Source organism: Apiospora marii, assembly GCF_038362585.1.
Source record: "Apiospora marii strain CBS 49790 chromosome Unknown utg000011l_segment0_segment0, whole genome shotgun sequence".
In the NCBI taxonomy this organism is placed as follows: domain Eukaryota; kingdom Fungi; phylum Ascomycota; class Sordariomycetes; order Amphisphaeriales; family Apiosporaceae; genus Apiospora; species Apiospora marii.
In genome coordinates this window covers 3680142-3698235 of record NW_027117382.1, presented here as the reverse complement: position 1 = coordinate 3698235, position 18094 = coordinate 3680142, and the positions used below count along the sequence as shown (strand labels likewise).

At 55.1% G+C, this 18094-nt stretch overlaps 7 protein-coding genes across 7 annotated transcripts; 2 read left to right on the top strand and 5 right to left on the bottom strand.

The window, feature by feature from the left end:
- Window positions 1–232: 232 nt before the first annotated feature.
- PG985_014291 (P-loop containing nucleoside triphosphate hydrolase protein) lies at window positions 233–3951 on the bottom strand (the record flags this gene model as incomplete). Its single annotated transcript, XM_066834057.1, has 5 exons — window positions 233–1383; window positions 1435–1617; window positions 1777–1836; window positions 1888–2076; window positions 2136–3951. 5 exons carry the CDS (start codon window positions 3949–3951, stop codon window positions 233–235), a joined length of 3399 nt encoding a protein of 1132 aa, XP_066678797.1.
- A 2222-nt stretch (window positions 3952–6173) lies between these two features.
- On the top strand, window positions 6174–6917 carry PG985_014290 (uncharacterized protein; the record flags this gene model as incomplete). Its single annotated transcript, XM_066834056.1, has 1 exon — window positions 6174–6917. One exon carries the CDS (start codon window positions 6174–6176, stop codon window positions 6915–6917), a length of 744 nt encoding a protein of 247 aa, XP_066678796.1.
- Window positions 6918–7325: 408 nt separating this feature from the next.
- PG985_014289 (flavin-binding monooxygenase) lies at window positions 7326–8464 on the top strand (the record flags this gene model as incomplete). Its single annotated transcript, XM_066834055.1, has 2 exons — window positions 7326–7504; window positions 7651–8464. 2 exons carry the CDS (start codon window positions 7326–7328, stop codon window positions 8462–8464), a joined length of 993 nt encoding a protein of 330 aa, XP_066678795.1.
- A 149-nt stretch (window positions 8465–8613) lies between these two features.
- Window positions 8614–10511, bottom strand: PG985_014288 (cytochrome P450 monooxygenase; the record flags this gene model as incomplete). The annotated part of the gene is made up of 5 exons (XM_066834054.1): window positions 8614–8688; window positions 8746–9641; window positions 9705–9978; window positions 10028–10245; window positions 10310–10511. The coding sequence occupies 5 exons, from the start codon at window positions 10509–10511 to the stop codon at window positions 8614–8616; spliced, it is 1665 nt and encodes a 554-aa protein (XP_066678794.1).
- Window positions 10512–11162: 651 nt separating this feature from the next.
- Window positions 11163–11975, bottom strand: PG985_014287 (uncharacterized protein; the record flags this gene model as incomplete). Its single annotated transcript, XM_066834053.1, has 1 exon — window positions 11163–11975. The coding sequence occupies one exon, from the start codon at window positions 11973–11975 to the stop codon at window positions 11163–11165; it is 813 nt and encodes a 270-aa protein (XP_066678793.1).
- Window positions 11976–12373: 398 nt separating this feature from the next.
- PG985_014286 (uncharacterized protein) lies at window positions 12374–14083 on the bottom strand (the record flags this gene model as incomplete). The annotated part of the gene is made up of 1 exon (XM_066834052.1): window positions 12374–14083. One exon carries the CDS (start codon window positions 14081–14083, stop codon window positions 12374–12376), a length of 1710 nt encoding a protein of 569 aa, XP_066678792.1.
- A 406-nt stretch (window positions 14084–14489) lies between these two features.
- Window positions 14490–17270, bottom strand: PG985_014285 (uncharacterized protein; the record flags this gene model as incomplete). The annotated part of the gene is made up of 1 exon (XM_066834051.1): window positions 14490–17270. One exon carries the CDS (start codon window positions 17268–17270, stop codon window positions 14490–14492), a length of 2781 nt encoding a protein of 926 aa, XP_066678791.1.
- Window positions 17271–18094: the final 824 nt, after the last annotated feature.

Genomic DNA, 18094 nt, shown 5'->3' with positions numbered 1-18094 from the left:
GGACACATGGACTGTTTTTGGTATTGAGAGGTAGTCAGGCCCTATAGACTGGACGAACGACAGGGACGGTTACCATGTATACGCTTTTTCTGAAGGGTGAATAGACTCGTAATACTCGATATAAACACGTAATGATAAAGATAAAATTAAAGAGTGTCCCCTTATACTCAGTTCGATGGCTACGCCATTTCAACCACTTTATACTCCAAGCAGTGCATTATACATGACATTGCTAAGCACCAGTGGTACTGCCCTGTCCGCTATACGGAGTTTGTCCCTGCACCGGAAATCCCTCACCAGTCGTTGGCCCTTGCATCCCGCCGCCTTGCTGCAAATTGCTGGAGCGATAGATTGAGTGTCCCTGCTGCTGCTGTTGCTGTTGTTGTTGTGCCACTTGAGGGCTTTGCCACTGGGGGTTAGGCATCTGAGCTTGTCCCTGCTGCAGGCCCACTGCAGGCGGGTAGCCTTGATTCATTCCAGGGCCAGAACTGCCCCAGCTCTGGCCGAAGCCCTGCTGGCTAGCCGATTGGTAAAGGCCCGGTTGATTCCCTGGGTATGAGTAGCCCTGGCCCTGCGGATTGGCTTGCATGTTGAACATACCACCAGGTCCGGTCTGGTCTGGCGCCTGCCCATGTTGTTGGTAGATCTGAGGGCCCATGGAGGACGTGGGGCCCGCCGTATACGCACTATCGCTACCGCTCATCTCAACCTGGCTCACAGGAGGATGGGACGCATCAGCTGCCTGACCTGCCTGAGACGGGTAGCGTGGTCCTTCGTAGGGGACATTGTAGCTGGTGAATAGGGGGCGGGCCGGGTAACGACTGGCGCTGAAGCCTGCTGCGTTGGACGGCGTCGAAGGGTAGCCAGGCTCCATGGCCTGGTAAGTGGTTTGCGTCTTGGCCCGCAGGCCATAATCAATGGCGCGCCGGTCGCCTTGGGTGCCGTGTATGTCCCCAAGATACTTAGCAAATTCGAGGTACGCCTTCTGCACGAGCTGAAAGTGACGAAGCTCCAATGCCACTGTGATATTAGGGTCCGTTTCGTCGTCATATTCGGGCACTTGGTCGCCGTGTGCATCATACTCGGCCAGTGCCAGTGCCGTCTGGCATGCATTGCGGATCTGTCTCCCGTTCCATCGTCTATAGACGTGGGTCCGGAAGTGCTGCTCGGCAAAGTTCTCGATGGACGAGCGATCATACATGATCTTGCGACCCTGTCGGTCAAAACGCTCCTGTATGAGATTCAGATTGACCTTGAAAACTTTCTTCGTCTGCATCTCCTCTAATTCTGGGTAGTAGAAACTCATGTGGATGCGAGACACAAAGGCCTTGTCAAAGTCGCCGATGCGATTGGTGGTCAGGAAGAGTATACCCGTGTAATATTCTAGTACTCGAAGAAACACTTCCAGGCGCAGATTGCATCAGTAGCGGCCACGGTGAAAAGGGTTGTGGTGACACTTGCCTGCGACCAAGCCGTTCCGTTCGAAGTCTTTGCGTTCACGAGCAGATAGGAAGACATCGGCCTCGTCTATCAACAAAATACATCCCCAGCGGCTGGCTAGGGCAAAGTTCTTTTCCAATTCTTGTTCCACATGACGCGCAGTGGTTCCGAGGTCACCTTAGAACAGTCAAATCTCGTTAAGCCTAATATGGATAAGAACCCTCTAACTCACCGCAGGTTATGTGAAATAATGGTTTTTGAAAAAGCTCTGCCACACCCTCTGTCCCTGCTTTAGCCTCTGGGGCTGGCAATACCGGCGTTTCCAGTGTGACTCACCAGCAGTTGTGGTTTTCCCAACGCCAGGGGCGCCGTGAAGCAACATGATGAGGCCCTTGCCTACAAACCTTAGGTCAACAGTAGTACTTATTTGATGCTTGACATTCTTACCTTTCCCTCTGACCATATCGGTCCGATCCACATTTGAACTTGAAGATCTTTTCCCACGAAAGTGCTGTGTCACCAGTGACTTTACCATCTCTCGGTGGCCTGTTGGGAGCTCCAGTCGATCGAATGCGCCCAGAGTCGAGTCTCGTGCATCTTGGTTCTCGTATCGCAGGTATGTAAGGTCGAGCTGCGCTGCGGATTGGGTCAGAAAGCACCGATTCAAGCTTTTCGGATAGTGTTTTTCAACTTACCCCATTTTCGCGTCCGCAACACAAACCCAAAGACACGATATGTCATGACAAGGAAATCCTCATCTTTTGGCTCGTATTCCGTCCCGAGCACCGATTTTCCCAGTGGTTGAGGAGATAAGATCAAAGGAAGAGCCTGAAACCGTTCTTCGGGTACCAGTGCATTCACAAAGCCATTGGCCAATGTGTAGTCAATGTATGAACCCAAGGAGGTGGACGACGTACGACAGCAAGGCCATACACATCGTTCCGGCCGTATAAGGGGAACGCTACCAATATGCTCTACCACAGGCGTCCAATCTGTGCGCTTTCCATCGGCCAGAGCTTCGCTGTGGTCAACAATAACCTGGCTATCAATCTCCTCACCCGAGTGGAGGGCAGGGCCTGTATAGTACATTGGCTGAAGACTTGTTATCTCCAGAATCATTCGCCCACGCGAGACGAGCCTGTCACGCAAGCCAACGTCTTTCGCAAGTCGCAATGGGTATATTGGCAGCGAATCGACTTCTTTGAGACCCCCAAAGGGGGAGATGATGAACGTGACTTTAACCGGGCCGAATTCTTTTCCGTCGAAGTCAATGTAGGCACAGTGTATCTTCATTGTCTGCCTATCATGGGCTTCCTTGGATGCTTCATTCGTCGATTGCACATTCAAGAAACGATTGAAAAGATCATGAAATAGAATCTTGCGGCATTGGTCGCTGCTAAAGTACTCCAGCTTGGGCTTCATTTCGTCGTCGAAGAACTTCATGAGGCAGCGCAGGTGAAGAAGAGCTTCAATGGAATCGGACCCAGGTTGGGCCACGTCCACATTTGTAGCCACCCCGTCTGTACCAGCTCCTGATGTATGCCTTTCTGTATATTCTTGCCTTTCTTTGCCAATATCTCTGGCAGCTTCGGGAGCTTCAATGGACAGGTCTCCATTCTTTTTCAACTCGCAGAAGCGCGCTTCAAGTTCGGCCAAATGGGTTCGTAGTTTTGCCTCATTGTGTATGAATTCCTTGAATGGACGAAGGAATACTGTACCGCTTTCGTGCAAAATCCCTGCTGTGTCCGTTTCGGCTAAGCGATAGAAGATAGAACGAAGAGCGATCGACTGCAACTTGACCCTCTCTGGAAGTAACCTCTGTACCGGATCGCTGGTCACAATGTCCCGGTCCGGGTGAAATAGTATGTCCGATGCGTCAGCTGAGTCCGAAGAAATATTATCCAGAACTTGTGAGTCCAGCTCGCCTATAACAGCCACAAAAGGGATCTGTATCGACTCTTGCAAGGTCAAGTGCAGAACATTGGCAAATTCTGGCCAGTGCATCCACCCCCATGTGGCGGGCTTTCCCTCCAAATACGCGTTCGTGCTTATTTTCCGCGCAGCTGCAAGATCTGTCAGAGTCAAAGAGCCGCCCTTGAGTGGTCTCTTGCTAGCTGGATTCGCTCTCCAACGACGCCGCGCACGTTGATATTGTCTGTGGCTGAGATTCAATTGTCCCAAGAGCCGAACCGTTTTGTCCATCACTTTTCGTACGCGCTTTTCATTGTACGAAGCATCCGAGTCGTCCGAATTATATGAATCCGACGACTCCAATTCGTAGTTGATATCGTTGGCTTCTCCTGGTTCCGACCGGCCTTGCAGGTTGAAGATGTTGTTGACCAGTGTGAGTTTCGCATCCAGGGCCCTCAAGCGGTCTTCGAAGGCCTCCATGTCTGTAAATTTATGGCCGACTGGGGCACTTGACGAGGCTGATCTGTCACTGTGACCCGTCCCATCACTCGACTCCTGGTTGGATTCCCGTTGAGAGGCAGGTTCCGCAGTTGACGCCATATCGTTGTCAAAAGCCTAGAAGTCACAGAAACATGCATGCTGTTCAGTTAGGATTTAATTGCGGTGTTCAGCTTCTGAGCACCTACTTAGGAGATCTCGTTATGTGCGGGGTAGGGAAATACTGACTGATTGGGGGAAAGGCCTAGCTGCCTAGGCCTTTTGGGTTGCGAGTCCGGTCACCGCGGGGTTTGGTTCTGAGCCCAATACCACTGTAGTCGTCTCTATCCTTGGAAGCGAATGATAACAGCGATAGGGGAAAACTCTGCACTGGATTGTCAATGGATTGGCTGCGTGGCACGTAAATGCTGCATGGTGGAAGGGATGCTGAAAGCGGGGGTTGGGGTCCATAGGCGTGTTCCAGTTGCCCGTTAGGAGTGGCTAGGACAAGGTGGGTGGTAACGACCAACACACAGGCGCAGCCTTCTCGCGAGTTGTTTTTTCTTCAATGTTATCCTCGCCGATTGTTTGGCACTTGAAGCTCAACCCTCTCGACCTTTCCGTGCCAAAGACGATTACTGAACATATTGTGGATTGTCATTGCCACCTACTACTTCACCTGTCAGATGTGTCGTTGTCAGTTGTCCTGACGTTGGAATTGAGACCACGCGATCGTTACCATCCGGCAGTACTTAGCAGGAAAAAAGATGTCAAGCGAGGAGGTGAATCAGTCGAGTCGCGTTAGTACACCCCGTCGAGATTCAAATCTTGTCCTCCACACTCCAGCAGTCGACTTCATTGAGAATCGAAGTCATGAGTACCACCGTGCATTTGACTCGACTGTGTGTCGTTATAGCCCTACACAGAAGATTTTCGTTCCACTCTCAGGCGCATCTACTGTTATGCCTAGACTTGACTTATCCACCATGACAAATATACCAGCTGGGCCGACTCTGCCACCACCTCAACCGACTCCCAGCCCAATCAGCGACATGAGTTTCTGGGCTGAAGTGTTTCCTGAGGCCATGAGGCGTCTGAACGAGGAACCACAGCCATATAGTGGGCCATACAGACCCCAGTGGTCGGTTCGGGACCTCCGTGAGTGGCGACCCGTCGAAGAAAAGCTTGACATGGCGCGTAAGGAGTATGAGCACTTCAATGGCCACCAGAAAGTTGGCAAGTTTAGGAGGAAGCTGCGTAGTGCTATGGACAACACGGTACAGCCGCTCAAGCAGGCAATGAAGTTGGTACCGGACATAGAGATAGCTTCGCCGGTGGTTGGCGCCATCGAGCTTCTTGTCGATGTAAGGCTTTTACTTAGTCAAAGATCGTTCACGCGGCTATTACTTACTCGTCTTGCAGGCATACCGACAAGCTGCTACGGTCCGTGATACAGTGCATTCGGGGTTTGATGACTTGCCAGAGACGTTCGGGCGGATGGAATTCTACCTGAAGTCGTATCCAAAAGATCAGAATATCCTCGAAGCACTCATCGATCTCGTGTTAGCCATATTCAAGGCCGTTGAGGAGGCTATTCGCTTCTACACAAGTGCCCAAGGTGGGAATGTTTCTTACTCGGTTTTTGATTACACTTTTAAACGAATTACCAGAATCTGACAGGGGCTTTCACAGCTAAGCACGCCGGGCTTGCAATACTCACTGGTGAAGAGTATCAGCAGGAGCTCCTACGTAGCCTCAAAGAAATCGGTGTTTGCTCCGAGAGGCTAGAGGCAAGGGCATCCCTGTCCTTCACTCATCGCGTTATTTCGGGTGCGTAGCATTCCCCCATTCGTCTGGTGCAGGCAGTCGATGGCATTCCTACCCGCCTGGAGCTGCCCCAACAACATTCTTGACACCAAGACTTGCCTGAAGAAAGCCTGCTGGAGGGATGCGGGTTATATGCATGTCAGTGCTGATTCTCTCTTATGCCAGATGGCGATGCAGCTCGCCAGTCACACGCTGCAATCATGGAAGACAACTGGGCAACGCATCAGGTGCTTGGTGCAATCATGCACGGGCAACTAGACGGAAACTCGCAGATGGCCTGGATTGCGAGACTGCTAACCAGGTTGTTGGGTGTTCTGGGCGACCGAGAGAGTAAGTCACATGCCCCCTTGATTGCATTTTTCAACACCACACGCACGACTGCCATCTTGGCAATGATTACCTTAACAATCCGTTCAGATAACTGGCCCCCGATGGTACCAACTCTTTCGGCCCCAAACCTCGTTCCAGGTGGAACCTTTCTTCCTGGTCCCACCCCTGGTCCCAGGCAATGGTCCAAAATGGAGCTCCTATCGCATCTGGTCACCCCGCCTCTCGACGAGGTGGACCTTCAGGACGTTCTATATAACGCTGGAGAATCTATCTTAGAACATCGCGAACGCGCTGAGCAGATGATGGCTACCCGAGAGCTTCACGATTGGATGACCAGCCCTGGATCCTACAGACTGCTTGTGCATGGCAACTTTGACAGCACAGACGCCATCGACAGAAGGGTGACCCCCTTGTCAGTACTATGCGCGACGTTAGCCCGGACCTTGAGGGTCACTCGCGAGTCGTCAGATGGGATACGAATAAGCCTCGTGTTCTTCTGCGGGCTGCACCGGCGGAACGACGCCTTCAATGGCGGCGTTGCCATGATCCGATCGCTTGCGCAACAGCTAATAGAGTACTTCCCGGCATCAACCATCGAGCTCGACCCTTGGCTAGACTTACGTAAGTTGGAACACGGGGACTTGAACGAGCTGTGCGGACTCTTCATGTGCTTGATGCACCGGCTGCCGCCCAGGGTGACGGTGTTTTGCATTATCGACGCCATCCAGGAATACGAGAATCCGGTGCATTTACCCGAAATGCTGGCAGTCATCATGACACTGGTGACACTTGTCAACGAATGCAGCAGACCGACGGGAGGAGGCATACTCAAGTTACTGCTCGTGAGTCCTTCTGAGACCAGGGAATTGCGGAGGGAATTTGAGGCAGTGCCTGGCGGATTGCTTCACATGGAACAGCTGCCAAGCGTTTGACAAAATGGGGACGATAGATGAGAATAGCTAGAAGATACCGGAAGTATAAGAAACGCGAAACCAGAACCAGTGGTCGAAGTCGATGACCAGCCCCTGATCGAGAGATATCTTCCATTTTGGGTACAGGTCGGACATATGACGGGATACTTGTGATGGTACTGACGTGAGTGTAAATCCCAGTAAATGGAAAATGCCGAGTATACCAGGGCTTGATAACTTCGCAGGAAAGGTAGTACACACTGCCAAATGGTAAGTGCCCGTTGAAACTGGTTATTCTGATCCTCCAAAGCAGAAGGTCCGTACTAACGAGGCTCATCTGTCCGCGTCAGGGATCCTGAATACCAGTGGGAATGCAAAAGGGTTGCCGCAATAGGCAACGGCTCGTCTGGCATCCAAGTGGTACCCGCCATGCAACCCAAGGTGGAAACACTGGTCAACTACGTGCGACAACGGACCTGGATTTCCATCAATTTCCTATCCGACAAGACTCCGGAGGGTGTCAACTTCCCTTATACGGAAGAGCAGAAGAAGACATGGCGCGAAGACCCGAAGGCCTTCAACGCGTACCGAAGTGACTTGGAGCAAGGGTATTTCCACACATCCTATGCTTATGAATACGGAAGACAAGACTAATACTTTCACAGTGTCAACGCGTTCTTCTTTGCAATGTGGTGGGTACCACTCTTCTTTTCTTGAAACCTGCATGGCTTTTACTAACATGCCGTCACTCCAGCTTGGAGAACACAGCCCAGCCTTTCTTCGAAGATCTCTGCAAGAAGCGCATGTACCAATCCCTCAAAGATGCCCCAGAGTTGGAGGAGCGGATCCTGCCTGACTTCCACAACGGCTGCCGTCGCATCGGCCCCGGCGACGGCTACCTCGAAGCCCTCCAGGCGCCCAACTGCCGCGCCTGCTGGGACCCGACCGCGTGCGTCACGGAGACGGGCATCCGCCTCGAGAGCGGCGAGGAGGAGGCCTTCGACATGATCGTCTGTGCCACGGGCTTCGACAGCTCGTGGCTGCCGCAGTGGGAAATGGCAGGCCGGGGCGGGGCACGGCTCGAAGACATGTGGCGCGAGGAACCGCGCGCCTTCTTCGCGACACAGGTCGAGAACTTCCCCAACTACGGCATGGTCAACGGGCCCAACCCGCCTATCTCGCACGGCTCCGTGCTGGCCCAGATGGGGTGGACCGTCGACTACCTGCTCCGGTGGATCACGCGCATGAATCGGCACGACATGCGCACCCTCTGCGCCAAGAAGGAGGCCGTTGACGACTTCAACGCGTATGCGCAGGAGTTCCTCAAGAGGACCGTATGGTCGGGCGAGTGCCGGACTCTCTACAAGAACGGCCGCAGCCGCGGGACTGTTACAGGGGTCTACGCGGGGTCTATGATGCACTTCAAGAACGCGCTTGAGCAGGTGGGTGGGGAGCACTTTGACATTACTTGGCGCTCCAAGAACCGTTTCCGGTGTTTGGGGAATGGGCAGGCGGAGACGGATCGTGACGACACTGGAGACACGGCACCGTATTTCCCGGTAGCATGAGCTTCGTGTTGCACGGAACTTAAAAATGCTGCATCTACACTTGGACGATTGAATAAACAGACAATTGATAGCCAGTTGTACATAGACCCAGCCTAGAGAAGAAGTGTTGCATCGAGTGATGGAGGACTACGACGATCGGGTCACATCTTTCATTCGGCCATGGAAGACGCCAGCTTGACCTTCATCATCATTCCATCCACAGGCTTGCCGGTAATTTTGAATGTCTGAAATCGGTTAGGTTTCTCTTCGTGGACCTCTGATGAGTGAGTCATGTTACTTACGTTATAAAGTTCCGACTTGACCTTGAACTGTCCCTTGGCATCCAGACTGGGCAGGTCATGTTGATCCAGATCGAGCTCTCCCACGCCAACTTTGGTGAAGTCGTATCGCTGCGCCAACATGGCAACGAGGACACGCAGCTCGATGTTGGCCAGTTCCTGGCCAATGCAGTTCCTCGGCCCGCGCTCAAAGGGTCGCCAAGCACCAGTTGGGAATCCGTCCGCAGTGGGCGAGAGCCATCGCTCCGGCACGAAGTCGTCCGCCGAGTCGCCGAATACGGCTCGATCCCGCTGGATCAGGTTATGGTTGAGATACATCCAGCAGCCGTCGAGGTTGTAGGCCCCGCCGTCCGGGGTCGAGACCACGAAGCCCGACCCGGGCGGGGCATATCGCATAGAGCCCGCCGGCGGATGCAGACGCATTGCCTCTTTGAGGACGGCCGAGATGTACCGCATGCGGTGGATGAGCTCGTTGCCCCCGGGGCCCAGGAGCTTTGCGCGGACGACAGCCGGTTCGCGCGCGCCATCCTTGCCAAACAGGCCGTCCAGCTCCTCGCGGACACATTGGAGGGCATGTGGTGTGCGGGAGAGCTCGTACATGGCCCAGGTAAGTACCGCGCTGGTGCTGTCGTGACCAGCGAAGAAGAAGGTTTTCAGCTGGTCGCAGGTCTCTTCCAACACATCAGGCGTCAAGGCCTCGACGTTCTGCAAACCAAGCGCCACGGCTGTGCGCAACGCATCTGGCCCCTTTGAGGTTCGTCCTCGAGCTTGCATCTCGGCGAAGTCCCGGCGGACAATTGCTCTCAGCCGTTGCGAGATACGTTCTCCTAGCCGACGACGTCTAAGATGGGGTACTGGTGCCAACCACCATGGTAGCAGTAGCTTGTCATCCGCAAAAGCTACAATACCAAATATTAGCAACGGATGTCTTGAACGGATATTGACAATGGATGTTTCCTTACTTTTGATAAGCTGTTTGAACAAACGGACCAGCTCGCCCTGACTATCACTCTCTTGAGCATGCATATCCTCGTTGATGGATACGACCCCGATGATGTCAAAGGTGAGATTGGTTGTGATCTTGTCGAGTGAGAACACATCTCCGTTGCGCACATACGCATCAATGTTTCCAAGATATGGTGTCATCTTCTCCACAATAACCGGAAGGAGACTCATCAGGTGCTGCGGCGCAAATCCTGGGTTGAATCTCTTACGGATGGCTTTCCATTCCTCGTTCTTGGATCTAATTAGCGATGTCATAGGATGCCATGGAAGAGGGACGCACCTGATAGATGAAAATTGATTTATACCCCATGAGAGGCCTCAAGTGCTTCACTGAATATGCTTTGGGGGCACTGTAAGGGAACGTGCTCGAAGGCTTCGTAATCTGTTCTGCAACGTGATGGCTGGGAATAACGACCATGGGAGGTACGATGGGCCAGTTCTCAATGAGCATTAGTGGCGGCTCCCCCAGAGAACGATGCATCTCAATCATCATGGAGTCTGTTATAACCAGCGGGCGCAAGTTAGCCCAAAGCTGACCTTGTTCGAATGGTCGAATACTAACCTGGGTGCCGATCCGGTTTGCCTCGCATAGTAAAGTCATAGAATATTTTGAGGTGTCCCCAAAGGAGTGAAGGAGGGAGTTGGGGGATATGAGCCGTCTGTCTAAACCGCTTGTGGTAAAGCTTGCGGTATAGAACTGTGACGGTAATAAGCGTCACCGTAATGGCGAACGCCTGCATTGGCTGTGCCAATACGCTGTCCATCATCGTCGGTAATGTGTGTCTGTATTATTGATTAGGTACGAAAGAGAAGTAAGATGGAAAAATTATGTTGAGGCATGGTTGGTGAAAATAAAAACACTAAGAACACAGATGCAGATATGTGAAAGCGATTTTGTTGGTATTAGATGGTTAAACAAACCTCCTGCCTCCACACCCCTTGCTGAAGTGGTATTCATCACGAGTCTGTTGGTGCAAGATTGGGTAGGCGCAGTCGATGGTACTTTACCGACATTGTCTGGGGTGGTCACATTTCGCCGGCCCAATCAAACAATTGGACTGGGATTCATAAATGGAGACGACAAGAAAACCCCTTACTTCCGGGCCCGCTACACCCCAAAACTATGGATACGCCGCCTAGACTCGAGGCAGAACCCCTGCCTCTGCTGATACGACTGCTGGGCATTGCGGCAGAGAAGAAGACACAAACCTCCACAACCTGATATGTGCTCATTGCCTTAATACAGATGGACAACGTCAAGAAATATACTTCATGGAGACTCTGCACGTTCATTATTAATTTCTAGCGACGGCGATATCTAAGTCAAGACTCTCCCCCCAATGGCTGCCACCAGTGAGCTTGAGCGAGTACCTAAAAAGAGTTACCTCGTGTCGATATCTCACCATGCGGTCCGTCTAAGCTCCAGATGCTTTCTTCTGCTGGTTTACGTACCAAGGAATGTTGACGCGGGTCTTCCAGTCGGCCGGCGGCGGGGTGGGCATGGGAATCCTCAATTCCGCCGGGTCCGGCCAGTGCTTTTCCTCGAGCTCCCAGGCGGCCGCTTTGAAGGTCTTCTGGTTGACCAGGACGCCCCGGTCGCTGTACAAAGCGATCAAGGCGTAATAGTCGTCCGAGCCCTGGTCGTACGGGTACCAGTGGATCCGCGCCACGCCGTCGTCGACCTCGGGGCCCAGCAGCCCCCGGAGCCGGGCGAGCAAGTCCCGCTGGTCCTCGTAGTCGTCGTCTAGTTCGTCTTGGGTCTTCGGGTAGGTCTCCGGGTGCGCCGCGACGACGTAGATCTGCAGGTCGTGGAGGCCGATGGCCAAGGCTTCGCGGACTTGGCCTGCGAGCGTCTCGTAGTGCTCCTCCCACTCCAAGTCCGTTGTGTGGACCATAAATCGGTTATACCGAGGACCTGAAGGGCTGTTCGGGGCTAGCGGGGGATAAACGCCGCTGACGGCGATGCCGGTACAGGTGACCAAGGCCGAGGAATGGAGATATCTGTCGTCGCCTTCGACGACCCGGACAGGCCCCTCGTCCATCTCGGCATGGACACGCTCCGCGTCGATTACCGGCCATTGGACCAGTCCGTCGGGAGGTGCGACAGGTGCATTAGCAAGGGATACCGGGACAACAGACGCCGAGGCAGGAGAACCAGAGGCGCCGCTTCCGGTGGGAGCTGAGCCAGGGGCAGCAGAGCCAGAGTCGGAAGATTTAGGGGGAGCCATGTTGGTCACTGGCGTTTTTCTACGAGATTATAGTGATTATAGTCTCTAGTAATTAGGTATCCAAGCGTTTAATCGTAAATTGTGCTCGGAGTTCTGGGCGGACAATACTCAACCGACAAGTAGCACGTCGTTCAGAACATCCTACTTATATACACGGAAAAGCCCGGACTGGAACTATACCATTGTTTCCCTTAATCTACAATACGCTTGTTCTATACAAAGCGAACACTACATACCCTGAAAGAAGAGAGCAACAAAGGTATTCAAAGGACATGCCATGCTATCATGGAACTGACCAAACCCCAATGATGCTCGACAGTCCCTTACAAGCAAGACAACTCGGTATTCTTCTGTCATGACAGGGATATAACAGCCTTAAAAGATTCGACTCAATTACACTAGTGCTGATCGAGATATTGCGCGAGCAGCAATTCCCCACGCAGCCAGTCCCGGGCGACCGCCAGGGGTCTTCTGCGCTCGCCCTTGAGATACGTCTCGTACTTTTTCCAGTGTCCGTACACCTTGATTTTTAGGAGCGGATCGGCCATCCTTCCATCGTTGTACAGAGTCAGAGCGTGCTGCAAAGCCGCCTGCCGCCAGTCCGCCTTGCCGACGCCCGACGTGCTGTTCCTGTAAGCCCCGCCCATGACTTTGGTGTACAGGCCCTCCTTATCCAAGTCCCGGAGCCACCGCTGACGGGGCTGATGATCGTCTTCCCCGTCGGGCGGCATATGGTCCGTTCGCAGGAACCACCAGAAGGCGAACCAGAGCCAGTGCTCCCTCCCGGCGGCCGATGCCCGCGAGAGGGCGGGCTGTGGGACCGCCTTGATCCCCGTCTCCACCAGCCAGAACAGGAGGGCCTCCTTCCTGCGCTGTTTCGAGGTCCCGCAGGTGGCGTCGTCGCACCATGTTACCCCATGGGCGTCGTCGTTGCGGTTTTCCTCAGATGGCTCTAGTTGGGTTAGCCAACGCGAGTCGCATGGCTTGGAAATATTGGGTTGATCCAAGGGCCGGGAGACGATCAGGCGCAGGAATAGCAGTGTCCTGGATGAAGAGGTGTCTTTGGCCCGCGTGAGCCCGATGAGTAGGGAGAAGGCGCTTTTGCACGTCGGACAACCCCAGGGTTTTCCCCAACAGTCCAAGAGCGGTTTCGCGAACGGGAAGCTTTGGGTTTGCCCATTGTTGGACGGGAGGACCTGTCTTATCGTGTAGAGGAGGTAGGTTCGAATGGTCGGGTCGTTCAGGGGATAATGTGGGCAAGTCATATCGCCGGACCGCTCCAGCACAGCTCGAACCAGATCCAACTGCTCGTCTAAGCCCTGCTGCTCTCGACTGAGATCCAGCAGGTGGATAGTCGACACAATTACCGCGGTGGTGAATTTGGTCTTGCATGGCTTACACCTGTAGGGTGTCAGCCGTCGATCTTTTGTGTATTCTCGCCACGTCATGTCCTTGTGGGCGCAGATGCGGACCCGGCCGGTCCAACCTATACAAAGCCGGTGCCGGTAGTTCCCGTTCTCCACTGCCGACTGGGAAAAGAGTGCGCGTGCGTGGTAAAGCTGACAGCCGGTGCAATACAAGGGGCGCATTAGGAGCTGTAGCCGGTGGTGAAACGCAGGTTTGCCTCGAAATTCCCAGCACGGTGAACAGAGGGTGTCTTTGAGCAGCAGGGCGGCGATTTTGGCCATGTGCCGGTTGTCATAGTCGTGGATGTTGTAGGATATACGGTGAGGCGTCATATCGTGCGTCGCCAGCATGGGTATGGTGAAACGCTCCGAGTCGCGGTACTGCCCTGTAATCTGTCCTTGCGGACTCCAAGGTGGTATAAATTCCCCCGGCGGTTTGAAAGGACTGGTGCTGAACTGGTGGTGTTCATATATGCTCACACCAGGAGCATAAACGTCGCGATAGTGGCGATAGTGTCGTTCCAGGTCTTCGAAGTAGAGGACCGGCTGGCAGTCTCGCTCAAACATTCGGCGGCAGTATCCATCGTGGCCCAGCCTCATGAAGGTGCGACAGGTTCTCACTAGGCAGTAGAAAGCATCCAGCGTGAGTTGCGCGAGGATGTGAAGCAGGACCTCGTCCGGGAGAGTCTGGAGTACGCCCATTCTGGCATAGGGTTGGTCACCGGATGCGCGAGCCGATGCGCGAGCGATAACAACAACAATAACAACGGCGAGGGAATGGAAAGCTTGGGGTCCTGAAACAGATAAAACATGAAGATGAACTAGACGTCTTCACTACTTGCATTCCTCTTTTATTCCACCATTGGGGCCGCGACGAGCCCGGTAGCGCCGTGAGTCTATTTTGGTGATCTGCAATTGAGTTTGGCGGTGACCACCATCTAGAGCGAGCCAGTTGCGCGTTCCCCAGTTAATTGGTTTTCTTAATCGATTACTCGGAAGAATATATGTTCTACCATGCTAATGTAGTGCGTGAGTTATTTTGAGACTGTGGGGATTGGCCCCTGAATATTCGGCCCCCAGCGCACGAGACTTCACTACGCAAATATGCTCAACTTTCGACTCCCTGTTTGTGTGGCGGACCGAGAGGCTGAGGCGGCCACTCGCCCGGATCAAAGTCGCAAGTGAACTGATGGGTCCCCGATCCCACAACACGACCTGACGAATTCCCCTCATCCGTGGCTTGCTCCGGTTCAGAAGGAAGCGTAACCTCCGCCCACGAATTGGGCGGTACCTCCAGCTTCATGGTGAACTTGGTCCCTTCCAGCCGCCACTCGCACTTGACAACCCCGTGCGGTCCATCAAATGAGACCGAAGCGTTGGTGATACTACCACCCGGCACCGGACGCACCTGGATCCTCCGCCACCCCGAGTTGGGAACCGCGCTGATGCCGCCCAAAGTCCCGTGCAGCCAGTCCGCCACGGCGCCGAGGGCGTAGTGGTTGAAGCTCGTCATGGAGCCCGGGTTGATCTTGCCGTCGGGCAGCATGCTGTCCCAGCGCTCCCAGACCGTCGTGGCGCCCATGGTGATGGGGTAGAGCCAGCTCGGGTTCGTCTTCTCGAGCAGCATGCGGTACGCCAGCTGCGAGCGGCCCACCGACGTGAGCGCGCCCAGGATGGCCGGCGTGCCCGCAAACCCCGTGGCGATGTGGAACTCGGCGCGGCGCACCAGCTTGTCGAGGTGGTTGCGCGCCGTCTCGAGTTCCCGGTCGTTGCGGTAGAGGCCGAACCGCAGGGCCAGCCCGATGCCCGTCTGCGAGTTGGACATGAGGTTGCCCGCGGGGGTGATGTACTTGTTCTGGAACGCCGCCTTGAGCTGGGCGGCCTGTTGGGCGTACTGGGCGTGCTCATCGGCTTTACCCAGGACGCGGCAGACGTCGGCGAAGACGGTCGTCACGTGTACCAGGTACGAGTCGGCGACCAAGACGTCGTCCGTGACGCCGCCGGCTGCATCATCGGCCGGCGCCCTCGGGTCGAGCCAATCGCCCAGCTGCCAGTGCATCGGGTCCCAGAGGCCGTCGGTGGAGTCGCGCATAACGCCTTGGTCGAGCCACCCGCGCATGCTTTCGAAATGGCTTTCGAGGATGGCCTGATCGCCGGAGGATTGGTAGAGGTCGTATGGCGTGAGGACAACCACATCATCCCAGATCGCGGCCGCCATGTGAGGCCAGTTAGGGGTAGGGATGGAGGGAATGACGAAGGGCGGGATATAATCCATCCCCTCTTTCGTCTGCTCCGCCTTCAGATCCAGCAGCCAATCCTTCAACATGCCGGTGGTGTCGTACAGAAAGTTGGCGGTGGGGCTGAAGACCTGGATGTCGCCGGTCCAGCCCAGTCTCTCGTCGCGCTGTGGGCAGTCCGTCGGGATGGAGAGGAAGTTGCCGTCCATACTCCACCGGATGTTCTGGTGCAGCTGGTTGACCATTTCGTCGGAACAGGTAAACTCTCCGCGGCGCTTCATGTCTGTGTGCATGACCAAGGCCTTGAAGTTCTCTTTGGCGGGGAGAGAAGAGTTTGAGTTGGGGTCGGTCAGCCCCTCCACCTGAAGGTATCGGAAGCCGTGGAAGGTGAATTGGGGAGACCACTGATGCAGCGGCTCACCAGCCGATATGATGGTGTCGGTCGCTTTGGCGAGTCGCAAGGGGCGGATCCCCAGCTCGTCGTTCTCCATGACTTCCGCGTGCTTAAGCGTGACCTCGCGATCCCTTGGGAGGTCGATCTCTTGCACCTGCACCTTGCCGACCAGGTTCTGGCCGAAATCCACAATGATCTTACCGCTTTTCGACCGGAACACGGAGACGGCATCGACGACCTTTGTGACGCGGACAGGGGCGGCATCCGGGGCGACGAGCTCGCCCTGAGGCCATGGTAGTTCGCGTGTCGCGCCCCAGCTGCTCTGCTTATCGGTCCCCTGGATAGACTTGTCCCATTCCGATCGGTCTTCGACCTTTGCGTTATACACCTCCCCGTTGTAGATGGAACTGGATCGGATGGGGCTATGCTTCACGCTCCAAGTGGTATCGCTGGACATGCGCCACGGCACGGATCCGTCTTGGGGAGTGATCTCCAACTGGGCCAGGACGCCGAGATCTTTGCCGTAGTTGAACCTCGTGCCCCCGTCAAACCCAATTCGTCCGGCGTACCAACCCTCCGCGACCTCGACCATGATCACATTAGTTGCTCCAGCCCGGAGGAGGTCCGTCACGTCGTGCACCCTGTAGTTCAGGCGATACTGGTAGCCCGTCCACCCGGGCGCCATCTCCTCGTCGCTGGTGCGGTTGTCGTTGACGTAAGCCTTGAGAACGCCAAGCCCGGTGATGTACAGACGGGCCCGCGAGCCGGTTGGCAGCGTCGCGGCGTCGATGTTGAACTCTTTGCGGAAGCGCAGGGGACGCGGCTCGGCCTCGTCGCTCGCATTAGTGGGCGACGGCGCGTCGGCCGCGATGAAAGTGGCGGACCAGTCGTCTCGCGCCAGGAGCCCGGCCTCGACAATGGCGGCCGGCGACCAGTCGCTGCTGGTCTCGAGCGTCGCGCCGTTCTCGTCGTTGCCCCGGCCTCGCACCCGAACGCGCACGGCAGCACGTGCTCGGGAGGTCAGCGACACGGTGGGCCATGGCACCAGCGTAGATTCGTCCGACTCCACGGCAAAGACCTCGGTCTGCTGGATGGGCGAGTGCCATGCCGCCTCGAGCTCGTAGGACGTCTGGGTCCAGTTGGGCAGAGTGTGCTCCGAGGCAATGAACTGCCAGGATAGCCGGGGGCGGTCATAGCCCAGGCCAAAGCCGTCGTGGTGGTGCTCGAACGTGACCTTGGACACAAGGGGGCTGGCCATCTTGAATGTGTATGCTAATATGACATCCTGTGCTGGACTTGGGGTTTGTTGGGGGGTTCCGTCTGGGTATTTGGGGATGCTGGTGTTGCGCGAGGGTGGGTATAACTTGGCGTGTATTATCGTGTCTCCATATTTATCTCGGTTAAGCTGGCACCGAACTGGAACCTGCCTGCCTGCGTCATTCGACTGCCGTGGATTTTGGCATCGACCTTGGACGATCAACCATGTCCCAGTGCAACCTCCGTGCACGACTGTGGAGAACCCCGGATTAGCGTGCCTTGGTCATGGGGATCGCCACTCCAGCGGCGGGTGGTTTGCCGACGGTTCACGACATGTCGTCGGCATGCACTTCCCCGCCCACCGGTCGTGTGCACGCTTCTGGCTATTCTCCTGATGGTATGTGACGATATCGGCGCAGCTCACCGAGCGACAAGGTGATAGACCGACCATGCGCCCGCTCGTCATGTGGGTCGTCGGATGGAGTACGGCCCCTCTCCCCCACACGCCTCCGCTAACCATCTCATTCTGCCAATGAGCCGGTTCTTGATCGTGGGGACTGCCACCGTGCTTGGCTTAGGCGGTGTCACTTGCGATGTTGATAGTGGCATCATCGCCACCACGTCCGGTCACGATACCCTAAATCTGTGTATGTATTAGCCGTCCAAAGCCTCCCCCGCCCTAATTAGCGCCGGCAGCTCGGTGGAAAATGGAACCGAAATCTTTGGGAGCCTTTGCACTGGTGCATATGCGAAATATTTTGAAATAGAGACAATCTGTGCTCAATGAAGGGACTTGGAAGAGAAAGAGATGGAAGGAAACTGATG